General features: G+C 40.2%; 1 protein-coding gene across 3 annotated transcripts in view; it reads right to left on the minus strand.

Moving 5' to 3' along the window:
- Positions 1-19051, minus strand: part of LOC134357580 (coiled-coil domain-containing protein 192-like) — a 77532-nt gene that overhangs the window by 35695 nt on the left and 22786 nt on the right. For all 3 annotated transcript variants that reach the window (XM_063069207.1, XM_063069206.1, XM_063069205.1), the window contains 3 exons: positions 13527-13658; positions 2782-2838; positions 277-409 (listed from right to left, as the gene is read on the minus strand). In XM_063069207.1, the coding sequence (XP_062925277.1) occupies positions 277-409; positions 2782-2838; positions 13527-13658 (322 nt within the window). The remainder of the gene's footprint in view (positions 1-276; positions 410-2781; positions 2839-13526; positions 13659-19051) is intronic.

Raw genomic sequence — 19051 nt, forward strand, 5'->3', positions numbered from 1 at the left:
CTAGTGCAGTGGATACCAAAGTTAATCATTTTATTTGGCCTTTGGACGGACGAAAATATTTTATTTACCTTTCATACTAATTAAACAGTAAAAGGCATGATTGCAGCAGGAACCAATAAGAGTGATTTTCATGAGTTGCTTTTCTAACACCATTTACCTCAAATTTCAACTAACATTTACCACAATATGGATAGAGTGCTCCATGTGTTTCAATAAACCGTGCAAGTACATATATTGTATGCAGTAGTGCTGTTGCACAACAAAGCTCATACTGACCCTTGGTGAGTTTAATTTCACTCTCCAATGCTTGGATTCTCTCCTTTGCTTTGGTCACACTAATTGCAGAATCTTGTTTGACTTGAGCTAACTTAATTTGTAGCTTCCTCACAATTCGTTTGTGCTTTTGTTTCTGGAATAAAATATATGAAATATATAAGTCACATACTAGAATCAGCAAGCATTACAACATCAATGCCCTCAAAACATGTTTCCTAAGTTTAGTTTTCTTGAAGTGACAGTATATCAGGCAGGGAAACATACCGACCATCTTAGTTACACCAAGGTCCTGCAAATAGCTACAAGAAAAATGTCAAAATTATTATGTTTCAGAGATGCTATTGATATAAATGTTAACTAAATTACTGGAATAATTTTCTATCCTTCTTCAAAAGTTGTCACGAGATTTTTAATATCTAACTAAACTGGAAGATTTTTAAGCTAAAGCATGGCATCTCCAACAATGTATTTCTCTAACATGACAAAGTCTGCAGGTGCTGGAAATTCACACAAAATGCTGGAAGAACTCAGCAGGTCAGGCAGCATCTATGGAACAGAGTCAACTTTTCAAGCCGAGACCCTTCTTCAGGACTGAGAAGGAAGGGAGGAGATGTCCAATTAAAAAGGTGGGGGGAGGAGAAGGAGGTGAGCTGGAAGATGATAGGTGAAGCCAGGTGGGTGTGAAAGGTCAAAGACTGAAGAAGAAGGAATCTGATAGGAGAGGAGAGTGGACAATAGGAGAAAGGGAAGGAGGAGGGGACCCGGAGGAAGTAATATATTACTGTCAGTACCATTTTAAGGTTGATGTACTAACATCCTATGGGATAATTTTAAACTCTTGTAAGTGGCAATTATCTGATTGATCAGATCCATTATTCATTTTATAGCAACAAGCGTAACATTCTGGTGGAACCAAATGGGCAGTAAGATTGGGTGTTGTCTAAAATAAGCAACAACATCACATTAGTTTCCTTTCAAGTGCTTTTAGAATAGATTCCACTACAGTGGATGTTGATCATGCATTTAAATAGCATCTACTCAGCTGGAAAAAGACTGAGTGCACTTTATTGACATCCCCCTTTCAGTTTTCAACATAAATATGAAATGTTGAGCTACTCAAGTCTACTAGCAGACACAAAGAGAAATCATTGTTCAGAGCTTAACACTGCCATGCCAAAAAAACAGAGATGACTGGCAAAATCTCACAAGGTATTAAACACAGATGTTCTGAAAGTTTGTTAAGTCCCTAAAGGAGGTTAAATTTTGCAACTTGCTGTAACAGGGCATCATGGAGATCCAAGGACTAACCTAAATTTTCCAACATCTCATTGCAATCCTAATTTTCCAGTGAATAGTAGATGGGAGTGTACAGGAAAACACTGAAATACTCAGATCCATAGCAGATAAACAAGACATGAGTCCAATTGATCTGCGCCAGAGGTTATGCTCCATGCATCCAATCTTGGCCTCATAGCTTTCTATTCCTTTTCCCCTTCTGTGGTTACCTAGCTCTCTTTGAGTGTAACTGTTCAATTTATTTCAATCACTCCATGTGCCAGGAAGTTCTTTATTCTTAATATTTTTTAAATAAATATCTGTTTCTTGGATTCCCAGTTGGGTTTATTATGGTTGCTGTATTTTTACAGAACTATTTTTTTGGTCTCCCCATAAATAGAAGTATTTTCTCCATTTTTACAAAGGCAGGGATCCTAGCAGATAGGCCAGTTCAAGTATTATTTATAGGGTGCAGGGCACCAGTTTTAGTATCATATAGGAACAGAAGCCATTTTAAGAATGGAAAGAGACCATTTAATGTAATGGTGCTCCATTTCAAATAATATTCATGCTGTGTATGCTATAGGATTTAAGAGCTATTCCTACGTGTGCGCACCATTACAGCTGTAGGCTCTACTGGAACACACCATGGCAGCAAAGTAAAGTTGAACAACATAAAGAGCAATAGCTCACAGAACATCTTGATCATCTATTAACAGCAGATTATTTGAGAAAATTACTGATTTGTGAAATATTTAACGTTTCATGGCATCTAGTATCATATGGGAACAGAAGCCATTTTAAGAAATGTAAGAGACCACTTAGTACAATGGTGCTCCATTTCAATGGTGGTCTGTTACAGAATGCTACCGTAGTGTTGTGTTAGCATGACGCTATTACAGCTCGGGGCATTGGAGTTTAGAGTTCAAATCTGGCATCATCTGCAAGGATTCTGGACATCTTTCCTGCGGAATGCATGGGTTTCCTCCGGGTGCTCCGGTTTCCTCCCACATTCCAAAGATATACAAGTTAGTAGGTTAATTGGTCATTGTAAATTGTCCCATCATTTAGGCAAGGGTTAAATTGGTGGTTGCTCAATGGCGCGGCTCAAAGTGCTGGAAGGGCCTGACACTGTATGTCAACAACAAATAAATCTTTAGTAATGCACAAGTAAGGGCAGACAACAAATTCTGATAATTAAATCAAATGACAAGAAATAAACATACTTACTAATTGTACCAGTTGTGCATTGGAACATTTATTTTCTGCTTCTAACCTCTGGATGTACTACAAAAAGAGAAAGGAAAAGCGGGTTTATGAAACACAGCCTCTCCTTCTTATTATCTTAGAAATATCTGTTTGTATCCATCCAATATTACAAAAGGAGATAGTAACTCATTTACTTTAGACAGAGTCTAAACAAGCAGTTAATAGAATTGAACAGGCATTCAGGAGAAAATAATTTACAAGGATTATGGGGACATGGATAATTTAGAAGGATTCTTAAAACCAAGGCACATAGGACTGCATGGATAGTTCTGCAAGGAGATAGTGTTGTTTTGAGGTGTTAAATGGTCTTGTGCTTTGTTGTAACAATTCTATGATTCTGTGAAAAGTTCTTTGGGTCATTTCACCTGGCGGGAGATTCTGATTTAGCTATTTTAACACATGTCCTGCTGGTAACCAGATATAATTAGAATCAGATTTTAAGAAGGCTAGATTTTACACAGGTGGCAGTAATCATCATTGATGAATAGAACTGTATTCTTTTTTCTTTCAGCGTCATGCTTATATATAAGGTAACCATGCATACTTAGAGTTAAAACATCCATTTGTCTTAAAACAGTGGAAATTGACCAACAAATCACATTCAAAGAGATTTGAACTTAAACAGAAATATTTTTATAGACCTACAGAAGATGGGTCATGGAAAAGAGAGAAAATACAGTCTTGGTGAATTTTATGAGGAAGCAGCAAAGTGATAGGGCAAGTCAGTAGTTCTGATTTACACTGAAGTCCATCAACAAGACCCCACATGGGAAACTGGTCCAAAAGGTTAGAGCCCATGGGATCCAGGGCATAGTGTCAAATTGGATCAGAACTGGCTTGGCAATAGGAAACAGAAGGTGATGTATAAGCTTGCTATTGTGATTGTAAACCTATGACTAATGGTGCTCCACTGGGATCAATGGGTATTGTTTGTAATATACGTGAATGACATAGCATAATCAGTAGATTTGCAAATGACACGAAGACTGGTGGAGTTGTTGATGGTGTCGGGATTAGTCAGGCAATATCAAAATATTGGTGAAATGGGCTGAGACACAGCAAATGGAGGTTGCAATGTCTCAGCCCATTTCTGCAATAAATGTGATAAATTCCTGATAAATGTGAAGTAATGTACTTTGGGAGTACTCATGAGGCAAGGACAAACACCATGAACATCAAGGTCCCAGGGAGTACTGAAGAATAGAAGGACCTTGGTAAGCAAGTCCAAAGATCCTTGAATGTGGCAGTGCAGTAGATAACTTGGTTAGGAAGACACATGAGATTCTGGCTTTCATTAGTCTGGGCAATGAACACAAGAAAAGGGAGATTTTTGTTCCAGCCTTATGAAATATTAGTCAACGTCATGGGGAGTAGTGCGTGTAGTTCTGGTTACCACACTCTCAGAAAGATATGATAATGCTGGAGAAGACGCAAATGAAATTCACCAGGATGTTGCCTGGGATGAAGTAATTTAGTTATGAGGAGCGACTGAAGATGCCAGGTCTGCTTTCCTGGAATAGTGGAGTTTAAGAGGGAGAATGATTGAAGAATATAAGAATGTGAAGAGTAGTTTGCAGGAATCTTTTCACCTGGCAGTGATGAATTAAACAAGAGGGCGAAGATTGACGATACCTTTAATGGAATTTGAGGGGAATCTTTGTCACCCAGTGCTTAGTAATGTGAGTGCTGAAAGCAAAGATGCCTACAGTGTTTAAGTGAGTCCAGATGGGCACCTAGACATCAAAGGCTACAAGTCATGAAAGTGATGGAAGATCACATTTATATGGATATATGCCGACAGTGTGAACATGGTGGGTCATATGGCCCATTAATACCCTTGAGGTCCTGTTTTTTTGGCCTCCTAGACACTATAACTCCGTATATTCTCCTTCAGGACCTCATCCCTTTTTCCATGTTGTTAGTACCAACATTTACCATGGCTGCTGGCTGCTCATCTTCCCCCTTAAGGATGTTGTGGATCCAGTCTGAGATGTTCCTGACCTGGCAACCGGGAGGCAACATATTTGGAGTTCAGGAATCTCTTTCATGTCTACAGAAACTCCTGTCTGTTCCCCTAACTACTGAACCCCTCTCACCACCACACTCATCCTCTCTTCCCTTCACTTCTGAGCCACCAGTCAAACTCAGTGCCAGAGACCTGGTTGCTGCGGCTTCCACCAGGAGGGTCATCCCCCTTTAGATAGGAATGGGGATGCTAGAAAAATGGAAGGCTCTGTAGAAAGGAAGGGTTGGATTGATCTTTAAGCAGGCTAAAAGGTCATCACATTGTGTGCCGAAGGGCCTGTATTGTACTATAATATTCTATGTTCTATGGTACTAAAACACAGGAATTAGAAATTCATTCAGATAGCTCCAAAAATCCATTGCTGCACAGGGGAAAGTTAGTTCAACCTTGAATCTAGCAAGATGAGCACATTGCTGCATTACTTGGCATTCTTAAGAAAAAGATCACTCCTTTTAATCATGATTTTAATTTGTCTTAACATGTATTTTCCATGTAAAACTCTCCCAAATTACATTATTAACAGTGGTGACACACAAATTCTGTTTGCAGTTAGATATTCAGGCTCACAGAACAACCAGGTTTTACTACCATTGAAATTGCTATTTTAAAATGCCCAAAATTCAAGTTATGTTCCTTGGCCTCACTGAGGTCCATGACCTTAAAGACAAATTCTCATATGACCTGCTTCAAGGTTTATATCACAGGTCATTCTCATCTTCATTGCCTCAGGATTATTGCAGGCTGCTGCTGCTGATCTTTGCCATATCGCAGTTTGCAGCTCACTGCTGCTTTGAGAAAGTAATTCAAGCTTCATACTCAAGGGGAAAAAAAGAGTAATTTTTTCTTCATCCCACACACAGCAGTTACTGCCTTGCTGGCTTCCCCTGAACCCAGGCCTTCGAGGACTCCACTCACACAATCCTTCTTTCAGGAAATCCCCTGCTATGTCCCCGTGGACTTCTATGGTTCCCCTTACAATAAATACATGGTTTTGTGTTGGCACTGGCCTTTAATAACCTGTCTAGATCCCTCTGATGGCTGGGAGCACTCCACCACCCTCACAGTCCCATCACTTTCATTCAGCACCGGTCATTCAATGGGAACACTCCCCTGTGGCTGGAAGGGTGCTTCTGACGTCATGTACCAGGTGGGCTAAATGCTTGTAGCCGAAATAATAAAACAACACATCAATAGGGAATATACAATGAGACAGGCAATGCCAGTTCAAAGCAACGTATACAGGATAACCAACACTGCTACTCTCTAAGATTTGTAACTGAAATTCGCGCTCTTTAAGAAACTTTCACTAAAGCATTGAGGTGACTAGCAATTCCATTACAGCAATGCATGTGTTTTATGAGCCTCTTATTTAACAGCTCTGATCTTGATCAGCTGGGTAAATGGGCTGCAGAATGGTAAATGGAGTTTAATGCAGATAAGTGCAATGTCTTGCACTTTGGGAAGACATATAAGCTTAAGACTTTCACAGGGAATTTAGGGCCCTGGGGAGTGTTGCAGCACAAGTACATGGTTCGCTGAAAGTGCCATCAATGGTAGACAGGATGATGAAGAAAACTTTCTGAACACTGTCATTCACTGGTCAAGACAATGAGTATAAACATTGGCATGTTACATTCAGTGGCAACTTTATTAGGTACGCCCTGTAACTAATAAAGTGGCCACTGAGTGTATGCTCGTGATCTTCTGCTGCTGTAGCCCACTTACTTCAAGGTTCAGTACGTTGTGCATTCAGAGATGTTCTTCTGCACATCACTGTTCAAAAACATGGTTATTTGGGCTACTGTTGCTTTCCTGTCAGATTGAAACAGTCTGATCATTCTCTTCTGACCTCTCTCATTAACAAGGCATTTTTGCCACAGAAATGCCGCTGTGTGTGTGTGTGTTTTTTTTTGTTTTTTGCACCATTCTCTGTAAACCCTAAAGATCGCTGTGCATGAAAATTCCAGGAAATTAGCAGCTTTTGAGATACTCAAACCACCCCATTGTCAAAGTCATTTAGATTACATTTCTTCCCAATTCTGATCTTTGATCCGAACAACCACTGAACCTTTTAACCATGTTTGCATGCTTTTATGCATTGAGTTACTGCTACATGATTGGGGCTGATAAGATATTTGCAGTAATGAGCAGGTCTATCTAATAACATGGCCACTTAGTGTATGTTGCAGTTGTACAAGACATTGAAGAAGCTGCATTTAGAATATCATGTTCGGTTTTGGTCACTTGGTTATAGGAAAGATATCATTAAGCTGAAAAGAGTACAGAGGATATTATTGGGAAGTTGCAGATACTTGAGGTACAGAGTTATAGAGAGAGACTGAGCAAGTTTGACCTTCATTCATTGGAGTGCAGCAAAATCAGGGATGACCTTATAGAAGTGTATAAAATTAAGAGAGACATAGGCAGGGTGAATGCACAGTCCTTTTCCAAGGTTTGGGGAAATCAAGAATGAGAGGGCATAGGTTCAAGGTGCAAGGGGACAGATTTAATAGGAATTGGAGGGGCAAGTTTTTCACCCAGAGGCTGATCAGTATGTGGAATGAGCTTCCAGGGGAAGTGGTTGAGGCAAGTATATTAACATTGTTTAAAAGTTACTTGTGCAGGAACATGGATAGCAAAGTGTTTAAGGGGTATGGTCCAAGTGCAGGCAACTGGGAATAGCTTAGATAGGAATTTTGGTCCACATGGGCCAGAAAGCCTGATTCCATGTTGAATGACCCTATGACTTCCAGGGCTCGGAGATTCCCCCCATGGATTGTAGAGAGGCCGTGATTACTATAGTCAAAAAAGTCAGAATTAGGAACAGCTAAATTATTGATAACATACCAAAATGTTTATTAGGGATGTAGACCTCTATTTTCCCCTTACCCATTTCATAGAGACTATTACAATGAAAAGATTACTGAAACCTTAATGTACAGTTTCCCTCTTTAAATGTGCAGATCTGACACTGATGAGGTGTTAATCTGAGGCTTAATATGTCTTCCATGCCATGCAACAACACATCGGGAACACCAGCCAAAGCCTGAAGAATAACGTAATCTTTACGAATTTATTCTAGGTGCTCTTGTAGACCTGTGGAGCAAGAATGCAAATCAACCCTGTACCTTTCCTTCTTCAGGCTTCTTTACTTCCAAGTTGGTTTCCCTTCCAGCAGCTTGTGTTGGCTACTAATTTACCTAGGCAGTCTCTAGTTTCTCATTAAAACTTCCTGGGAGTTTTGGTAAATTAGCATTGCAAATTAATGAGGTTTGGCTATTAATATCAATGAATTGTTTTGCAACACTTTCATGCATGAGGCAAAGTTACATGGCAGCCACAAACAACAAGTTAGTTTCCAGTATATTGTCACAGTTCAATGGGTAATATTTATGATGGGTGATTGATTAGTTCGTGGCCTAAGGTAGAAGGAGTCAATTTTAGAAAACCTAGCACATTTATTTTTCAACATAGTCCCCTCCTACATTTACACACTTAGTCCAGCGGTTATGGAGCATACAGATCCCTTCTTTGTAGCAGTCGGCATCTTGGACCTCCAGAAAGTGGTCCACAGCAGGGGTGATTGATAAGTTTGTGACCTAAGGTAGAAGGAGATGAGTTAACTTCAAACTTTCTGCATAATCACTCAAAGAGTTGAACTGCTCGTGCATGTAACAAGAGCTGTATAACTCATCTCCTTCTACCTTAGGCCATGAACTTATCAATCACCCCTTGTATTATTTCGCTTCTGGAAAAGATGACTCTCCCTCACTATCATGGGTTAATCCTGTTCAGGAAGTCATTTGGTTAAATGGGACCATGGTATTTGCTGCTGAATAAAAAAGAAACAGTGGAAGTGGGAATGGTGGGAACCATCATATATGATGGTTGAGGAAGAAACTGGTGATGACTGGGGTGTTTGTTAAGCTGGTAGGTGAAGATGACTTGCAAAACACCCTGGCTGAGATGCTTACTGCTGTGCTGTAGGTATTTCATTATAGCAGTTCTGTAACAGCAGTCTGTTCTGCTTTCAGGATCTTTGGGTTTGAGCTACAGATAAGGGGTTGTAATGTTCATGCTTGGGAATGTACTGTCATCCAATCGGGATGGTGGAATTGAGAGAAGGTTCTAGAGAACGCTGGGCAGAGAGGTTTTCATGACAGACACTGATGTGAGAGGAGGTCTTTTTGGCGGGAACTGGGAGAAGATGGGGGGGAAGATGGCTGAGGATACCACCCCTGTCGCACAAGGTGCTTTGTGCAGATGAATGGTTTCAAGGAGGAAGGGCCAGTAAACCCATGGGGAGCCCATTTGTTTGAGATAAATTTTGAGCAACATTCGGAGGGTAATGTGTGCTTTCATGCAGACCGTGGATCCAGCACTTGAGTTAAAGACAACTTCAAGATGAGCACCAAATTATGTGCACATTTGGACTGGGTTAATTGTAATGGGCCCTTTTTATTTTTTTTCTTTTTCTTTACCTACTAACAGCTTGATAGAGCTGAAATTGTAAATATACTTTATTTGTAATTGTACGCAGTGTCTGATCTGTTATTTCTTGCCGACAGGTAATCGCAAGCGGGCAGCATTTCCACAGTATTCACTCTGAATGTGGTGCGGATGGGCGAGACATCCTGGCTCTCCTGGACTGGAGTGACCCAAGTCACATTGACCCTCGACATACAGAATTCGGAAAAGGTCTTTTTCTCACTGCTGAGATCATTGGCTTGTAAATGAGGAGCTAACCAGCCGTGTTTCTAGAGAAGCCTGGTAAAAAGGGTTCACATTTGCATTCTGTGAAATGTCATCTGAAGAAGCACTCCCGCACCATCTGTAATTTTCTACATCCAGTTAAATAAACTACACAAATTTAGATTGGTTGTTGTAATCAAACAAGCACTCTCTTCATTATTCATGTTCACATGGATGGAACTTATATTTTCCCCAATTGTTACAGTATCAGCTAAAATTATTGTTTAAATCTTTGAGAGTAAAGACTACTTTATGACCAGATACTATCTAATCTGTAACATTCTCATATGTTTAGGATTAGTTTCTCAATGAAGCTTGATTAAAATTCTCAGAGAAATTACTAAATTTATCAAACCAGATGACAATTAATTGTAACATTCAGCTTTGTATATTGTTGCCTAGAAATTCAGCTGTGAGGATGTCTTGTACTCTTGACTCCAAAATTCATTCCATTGAATCATCCTTGTTTACGGGATGAATTTCTGGGCAACAGTATTTACAGAGAATCAGTTTTCAGACACATTCTTGCCGTCATTTTCAGAAGCCAGTGTTCAAGAGGGTACTCTTACCTACCAAATAAGCAAGTACGTTTAAGATACAAGCATATTAAAACTCACTATAACTGCTTTTTTTCTTTCATTCAAGTTTTCACTGGAAAATTAGGTACATATGTAAAGAGCGAGATAATTCACTTGGAACATTACTTAATGTGACTAGAAAGGAAAATGCTTTACTTAGTTTTGATAACAAAATACAATCATTTCAAAACTACCCTGGGAGATATAGCTAAGCAATTCATAATTTTATGGTGTTGATCCCCATGGTGTTGACCATGGTGAAAGTCCCACGAGTGCATTGAGTTGCAGAAAACCTCTCAAGTTGCTGCAGAAGAAAAACAATTAAAAAAAACACTTAAAATGAAGTCAGGTGCTCTCATTGATTACCCACAAGAGATAATAATAATTAAAATTGTAGATAAGGCAATAATTATTTTTCCATTGAGAACAGGGTCTGGTAATCAACTTCCACAAATGTGTATGCTATCAAGGTGTGCTGATGCTCCCTTTAGTTTTCCTGTCTCCTTTTTATAATTTCTTCAATTCCATGGCCCATCATCAACAATTTCATTGTGCAGATACAAAATTCCTAAACCCAATGTTATTTACATGTACCAGTTTAACAAACTCTATAATACTAGAACATATCCTGCAGCAAGTTCTCTAACAAATTCAAAGACAAGATTGCAAAATACTTTTGCATCCAATATTTGTCATTGCAACCTCAGACACTACGCTAAACCATCACTTTCAAAATTTGATGTACGAGAAATTAGTTTCGCAATACGGTTTTTGTTGAACAGAAATTAAAAATGCATTTTAAAAATATTTTAAAATATTTAAACCTATGTCCTTCATGTGACATAGGAGGAAATACTTGTGTGGCAACTTCAGATGAGTTGTCTATAGAATGCATCATGGACATGGCTTTCTCACATATGATTCTCCATACTACCTATAAATCCTACTATCAGCTGCAAAGATAAATAAAAATAAAACTGCAAATCAAAACAAATGCAGACACTAGAAATCTGAGATAACATAAAATATTACAAAAACTGAGCAGTCAGGCAGCATCCGTAGAAAGAGAAACAGCTAATGTTTCAGGCTGAAGATTTGATGAAGGGTACTGATGAAAGGCCTTTGACCTGAAATGGAACTGTTTCCCTTTCCACAGACGCTGATTGACCTGCTAAATTTTCTCTGCACTTTATGTTTTCATGATAAATTAACATGAGAAGTGTCATCCCACTGACAGCATACAGAGTAATTTTCTAGGGCAACATGCACAAAGTACTAGAGGAACTCAGCAGGTCAGGCAACATCTCTGGAAATGAATAAACAGTCAACCTTTCAGTCCAAGACCCTTTTTCAGGACTGGAAAGGAAGGAGGAAAGATGCCAGAATAAAAAGGTCGGGGAAGGCAGAGGAGGACCAGCCGGAAAATGATAGGTGAAGCCAGAAGGGAGGGAAAGGTCAAGGGCTGGAGAAGAAGGAATTTGGTAGGAGAGGAGAGCAGGCAATGGGAGAAAGGCAAGGAGGAGAGGCAATGGGGGAGGTGATAGGCAGGTGAACAAAAGAGATAAGATGCTAGAGTGGGGAATAGAAGAAGGCGGGGGAAGGAAATTTCCACACCGTTGGCAGGATTTCAGATGGTAATGAGGGGGTGTACAGACTATGAGAGATTGGAAGTTTGCTTGTTAATACAACAACCTTACATTCAACTTCAGCAAGACCAAGGAATTGATTGTGGACTTTGGCAAGAGGAATTCCAGAGAACACACACGAGTCATCACTGAGGGGTCAGCAGTGGAAAAGGAGAACGGTTTCAGTTCATCATCTCAATGGATCTATCCTGGGCCAGCATATTGATGCAATTACAAAGAAGGCATGCCAGTGGTTCTACTTCATTAAGGGTTTGAGAAAATTTGGTACATCACCAAAGACTCTAGCAAATTTCTGCAGATATACTGTGGAAAGCATTCTGACTGGTTACACTGCTGACTGGTATGGAAATTCCACAGCACCGGACCGACAGAGGCTGCACAAGATTGTAGACTCAGAAAGCACAATCCTCCCCACCATCAAGAACATCTTATAAAGGCAGTGCCTCAAGTAGGTGATAGCTATAGTTAAGGACTTTCACTGTCTAAGCCATGCCCTCTTCCCATTACTGCCATCAGGATTGAAGTACAGGAGCCTGATGAGGCACACTCACCGTTATAGCAACAGGTTCTTCCCCTCCACTATCATATTTCTGAACGGTCCATGAACCCATGATTACTACCTCACTATTTCCCTTTTGCAATATTTTGTTTATTTCTTTATTGTAACCTATAGTAATTTTTATGTCTTGTACTCTACTACTGCCATCAAAACAACAAATGTCATGACGTATGTAAGTGATAATAAACCTGATTTTGATTCGGATTTTGATTCTTTCTTGTGCAAAATTCTATAGTAGTATTCATTGGATAAGTACCTTGTTGAAACAGCAAATATTTTTTATTTCTAGTATTTGAGTGTGTAGAACAGTGGTCCCCAACCTCCGGGCCGCGGACCGATACAGGGCCGCGAAGAATGCAGGGGTGCAGCGGTAGCTGGAGCGCACCCAGCACATCTTTAAGAAAAAAGCTGAAATAAACAAGCTAATTAATTAGGTGCTGCCCAGAAGCCAGTATTCATTAGAGGAACTGTGGAGAGGGTCAATAACTTTAAATTCTTCGGCATTAAGGATTGACGTTTCTCTCTCTGAAAGGTGTCAGAGGATCTGGCCTGGGACCAGCACGTAACTGTCATTACAAAGAAAGCACGGCAGCGCCTATACTTTATTAGAAGTTTGTGTAGATTCAACATGTCACCTCGATCCTGACAGCTCTGTCTTTTCAGCCTGTCTGGGCTGGCGTTTAACTTGACCAAACAATGGAACAGCTAAAGGCTCCAGCGCCCTGAGAAGAGGAGTGAACATTGCGTAGAACAAGTGAAATCAGCAATTGCCTCTGAACTGGCCTGACATTTATATGCCGGGCAGCACCTGATTAATTAGCTTGTTTATTTCGTTTTTTTTCTTAAAGATGTGCTGGATGCACTCCGGCTACTGCTGCACCCCTGCATGCTTCGCGGCCTGGTATCGATCCGCGGCCCCGAGGTTGGGGACCACTGGTGTAGAATATAAAATTAATAAATGGTCAGTTTAAACATTTTTAGAGTAAGTATCTCTTTAACTTTTCAATAGCAATGGACAATTTAGCTTCAGCTTGCACATACATGATAGATTTCTACAGAACGCTATTTCACGTGCCAGCTGGACCCGTATTACAAAAAGCACGCAAAGGTAAGTTATTTTCACAGAAGATAAATGTATACTATACCTTGTCCTTGGCAATTAATGTTTCTTCATATAATCCTGCAGAACTTAATTTGTTTCCCATGATTTCCAGCTGCTCTTCCAACCATATGACCTGGTCACTGAGCTCTACTTTGCACATTTCCATCTCAGTCAGCTGTAATACAAACAAAAATTCAAAAATAGTTCCTAGTTGTTTTTTCCTTTTCGTAATAACAGCTTCATTTCTCACAATAATTCTCTTTCATTTATGAAAGCAAATATTAAATCAACATGCTATCATTATAATGACCTATTTATAGCAAGCTTCTGTTTGCATTTCATGTAGTTCAATTTAAAACTACAGTTATGTCCTAATGCAGAAATGAAACAAAGTAAGCATTGCAAATAAATCATACTTCTCTGAACCAAATGCACAGGTTATTTTGCTGAGACTACAATACACACTGACGGTTTACAATAAAATGTGGACTACAGATCAATGATGAAAATGAATTCTAATGACCTGTGAAATATATATGATATAATGATCCAAGATTTACAATAAACAAGGAATAAATGACATCGCTTCTTCTTTACAATGACAAATGCCTTCTGCTCTTCTGTGTAGTTTTGTACTGTAATTTGTCTTGAATGGAAATTCATTTTAGTGTAACACAGAGCATCCGGGATCCGTATAACCCAGGCAGAACCTTCCTTTTGAGGAACAAATAATCTCCTACCCCAGTCATTCTCAATTCTCTTTCCTCCCATTGGGCAGAAGATATAAAAGCCAGGGCACTCATACCATCAGTCTCAAGAATAACTTCTGTCCCACTGTTATAAGACTCTTGAATTAACATCTACGCTAAGATAAACTCTTGATCTCTTAGTCTGCCTCGTCATGGTCCTGACACTTCTCTACTTTCTCTGAACTTTCTCAGTAACTGCAATACTATATTCTGTTTTCTATTTTATTCCCCTTTGCTTCCTCAATGTACTTATGCATGGAATGATCTGTCTGGATGACATGTAAATAAAAGCTCTTTATTTTGGTACACAAGACAAAAATAAACCAATTACAAAAAGCCTAAACCAGGAAGCATCAAAATTTAAATTTAGTTTTTAATAATGGGGATTCCTCACAGCCTTATTATTTTCACTTTAATATACTCCCAATATAATGAAATAATTATATTATTTTCCCTAAAATTATGGCCAAAGTCATATGTTCATGGTTTAAATTTTTTTATTCTCTCTTCAAATTTGAAATATTTAGGGTTTATAAATACACAGTGCCTTCAAAAAGTATTCATAACTATTTTCATCTATTACTGTCCCATTTTCTAAATTTAAAATATATCGAAGTAGGATTTTTTGAGTTTACCTACAAAACATTGTGCATCATCTCAAATCAAAAGAAAAATTCCAAAACCTGTCAATGGGTCTTTGGGGCACTCCTCTGTTTTTTTGTGGATGTTTGCAAAGAAAAAGAATTTCAGGATGTATATTGTATACATTTCTCTGACATCGAATGTACCTACTGAAACAATTTACTAGAAATTAAAAAACAAAACTGTGAGGCTGAAAAAATATTCATCCCTTTTGTAATTACTACACTACCTTTCCTCAGGTGCAATACTGTATACAGGTATCCCCCGCTTTTTGAACGTTCGCTTTACGAAACCTCACTGTTACAAAAGACCTACATTAGTACCCTGTTTTTGCTTTCAGAGGGTGTTTTCACTGTTACGAAAAAAAAATTCAGCGCGCGATAAAAGACAGCGCACGCTCCGAGCAGCTGCTCTCCCCCGGATTTGGAATGGCATTGCTTTAACACGAGCCTGTGAGCAGCCGTTTGCAAGATGAGTTCTATGGTATCGGAAAAGCCTAAAAGAGCTTGTAAGGGTGTTACACTTACGGTAAAACTAGACATAATTAAGCGTTTTGATCGTGGTGAACGAAGTAAGGACAAAGTGAGTTTGGCTTGTGGAAGCTGACGACCATGATGTTGAAGAGGTTTTGGTATCCCATTACCAAGAACTGACAGATGAAGAGCTGATGCAATTGGAAGAAAAAAGGATAACAATCGAAACGAATGAGTAATGATAAAGTATGACTTTAATTTTGAAAGGGTACATCGGTTTAGGGGATATTTGCAGGATGGTTTGAGTCCTTATTAAAGAACTGTGTGATAGAAAAATGCGCAAGGCTCAGCAGTCAAGCAAGCCTTCCACATCAGCCACAGCAGACGACGAACCTCGACCTTCGACATCGAGGCGGGCAGAGATAGAAGAAGATGAGCTGCCTGCTCTAATGGAAACAGACGATGAGAAGACACCCCAGTGTCCCACCACCCCAACCCCCAGGCCAAGGACAGATACCGATTCGCGGAGAATGCAAAGGTAGCCGGGAGGCACACAGCACATCTTTAAGAAAAAGGCCGAAATAAACATGCTAACTAATTAGGTGCCGCCAACACGTAACTATCGGCCCAGATCAGAGACGACGCAATCTGAAATCGGCACCGATCTGGGCCGACAATTAGGGGCGGCACCTAATTAATTAGCATGTTTGTTTCGGCTTCTTTCTTAAAGATGTGCTGTGTACCTCCCGGCTACGGCTGGACCCCTGCGTTCTTCGCGGCAATGTATCGCTCAGCAACCTGGAGGGTGGGGGGTCACTGCACCGACCCAGCCTGCGACAACTCAGTCTAACACACCATCATCTGTGTGCTCGGTGCTGTCCCGATTCCGGTAAGTGATACTACACTGTACATACATTATTTCGACTTTATATCGGCTGTGTATTTTTACGTGTTATTTGCTATGATTTGGCAGCTTCATAGCCTAAAGGTTACTGGAGAGAGTGTTCTTGCCAACGGCGCTTGCGTGAGATTTTCGCTTCGGAGAACAGTTCAGTAATGATTGTGGAAAAGTATTTCTACTTTATATAGGCTGTGTATTTATCATATCATTCCTGCTTTTACTGTATGTTACTGTTATTTTAGGTTTTATTGTTATTTGGCATGATTTGGTAGGTTATTTTTGGGTCTGCGAACGCTCACAAAATTTTCCCATATAAATAAATGGTAATTGCTTCTTTGCTTTATGACATTTCAGTTTACAAACCGTTTCATAGGAATGCTCTACCTTCGGATGGCGGGGGAAACCTGTAGTACCTTAACAACTCACCCAATTTGTTGATGTAGAAAATTGGAAGATTACCTGTTTTCAATGAATTCATAAGAATAAATACCCCCTCTCTCTGTAAGGTCCAATAGTATGGTAGATATTTAACAAATCAAAATTAAGACAAAAGAGCATTCAAGAAAAGTCAGTGAAATGATAAAAGAGAAGCACAAGCCTTGGGAAAGTTACCAAATATATTGGACTCCAACGCGGGATGATTTGACACTAAACAATAGAATACTACAGCACAGTACAGGCCCTTCGGCCCTCGATGTTGTGCCAACCCATATATTCCTTTAAAAAAGTACTAAACCCACCCTCCATTGTTCTTTCATCCATGTGCCTGTCCAAGAGGCTCTTAAATACCCCTAATGTTTTAGCCTCCACCACCATCCCTGGCAAGTCCTTCCAGGCACCCACAACCCTCTGTGTAAAAAACTTACCCCTGATGTCTCCCCTAAACTTCCCTCCCTTAACTTTATACATATGCCCTCTGATGTTTGTTATTCATGCCCTGGGAAACAGGTACTGGCTATCCACCCTATCTATGCCTCTCATAATCTTGCAGACCTCTATCAAGCCCCCTCTCATCTTTCTACGCTCCAAAGAGAAAAGTCCCAGCTCTGCTAACCTTGCCTCATAAGATTTATTTTCTAATCCAGGCAACATCCTGGTAAGTCTCCTCTGCACCCTCTCCATAGCTTCCACATCCTTCCTAAAATGAGTGGACAAGAACTGAACACAATACTCTAAGTGTGGTCTCACCAGAGATTTGTAGAGTTGCAACATGACCTCTCTACTCTTGAACTCAATCCACCTATTAATGAAGCCCAGCATCCCATAGGCCTTCTTAACTATCCTATCAACCTGTGCAGCGATCTTGAGGGATGTATGGATTTGAACCCCAAGGTCCCTCTGTTCATCCACACTCTTAAGTAACCAACCATTAACCCTGTACTCAGCCTTCTGGTTTGTCCTTCCAAAATGCATCACCTCACACTTATCCAGATTGAACTCCATCTGCCACTTATCTGCCCAACTCTGCATCCTGTCTATATCCTCTTGTAACCTTCGACAACCTACAGCTCCATCCACAACTCCTCCAATCTTCGTGTTGTCCGCAAACTTACTCACCCATCCTTCAGCCTCTTCATCCAGGTCATTTATAAAAATCACAAAGAGCAGGGGTCCTAGGACAGATCCTTGTGGCACTCCACTAGTCACTGACCTCCAGGCAGAATACTTTCCTTCCACTACTACCCTCTGCTTTCTTCCTGTAAGCCAATATTTTATCCAAACAGCCAAGGTTCCACTGATCCCATGCCTCATGACTTTCTGGATGAGTCTCTTGTGGGGGACCTTGTCAAATGCCTTAAAGCATTTGAGCATGAGAGCAATAGCATTTTGTTCTGACAATGTAAAAGGCATCCGTTCGTCTTGCGAGACCATGGGTCTGTGCCTGGAATGTCTTCACTCTCCAGGGCGCAGGCCTGGGCAAGGTTGTATGGAAGACCGGCAGTTGCCCATGCTGCAAGTCTCCCCTCTCCACAAGACCGGTGTCGTCCAAGGGAAAGGCATTAGGACCCATACAGCTTGGCACCAGTGTCGACGCAGAGCACTGTGTGATTAAGTGCCTTGCTCAAGGACACAACACGTTCCCTCGGCTGGGGCTCGAACTCACGACCTTCAGATCGCTAGTTGAACGCCTTAACTAATTAGCCACGTGCCCACACACTGACTATGTAGAGCCCTGGAATACTATGCTCAGATGTGATCTCAGAAGGAGATTACACTTCCAATATTGGCTGCTGCGATGATTGATTCTAGGGATAGTGAATTTGTTATAAGAGCAAGGAATAGGCAAATTGCCCATCTGTTTCCTTGACTTTAGAAGAATGGTCAAAATTTCAATCTCAATGAAATGTTCAAAATGCAAATGGGCTTGACAGGGTAATGAAGGAATGATAGAATGCCCTGCAGTAACTCCTGTGGACTTCTAGCCTGCTGCTTTCCCTATTATCTAGTGATAATAAAGGTTAATCCATTGTCCGGCAGAAGGAGCAAAAAGAAGGGACATTAGGCAGGGAGTGAATTAAAGAAATGACACCTTTATTTGCCTCTTTGAGCAAAGCTCAAAAGACATAGAAACTTCAATTAATGAAGGACAAAGCAGCCTCCTTGATACCAGTCTTAAAGATAGTTACTAGCATTGACTCCCACTCAACATTAGTACAATGCTGAGATGCAAAATCAACTGCTGGAGGGATATCAACAACTCAGTTTCCTTGGCAGTGCAGGGAAAATATTAAACTTGTTTCATCTATACAGATAATAATACCAATGGAATTTAATATTATTACTGTGTGCATATCTGTGTTTG

The sequence above is a fragment of the Mobula hypostoma genome, chromosome 16 (assembly GCF_963921235.1).
Source record: "Mobula hypostoma chromosome 16, sMobHyp1.1, whole genome shotgun sequence".
NCBI classification, from domain to species: Eukaryota; Metazoa; Chordata; class Chondrichthyes; order Myliobatiformes; family Myliobatidae; genus Mobula; species Mobula hypostoma.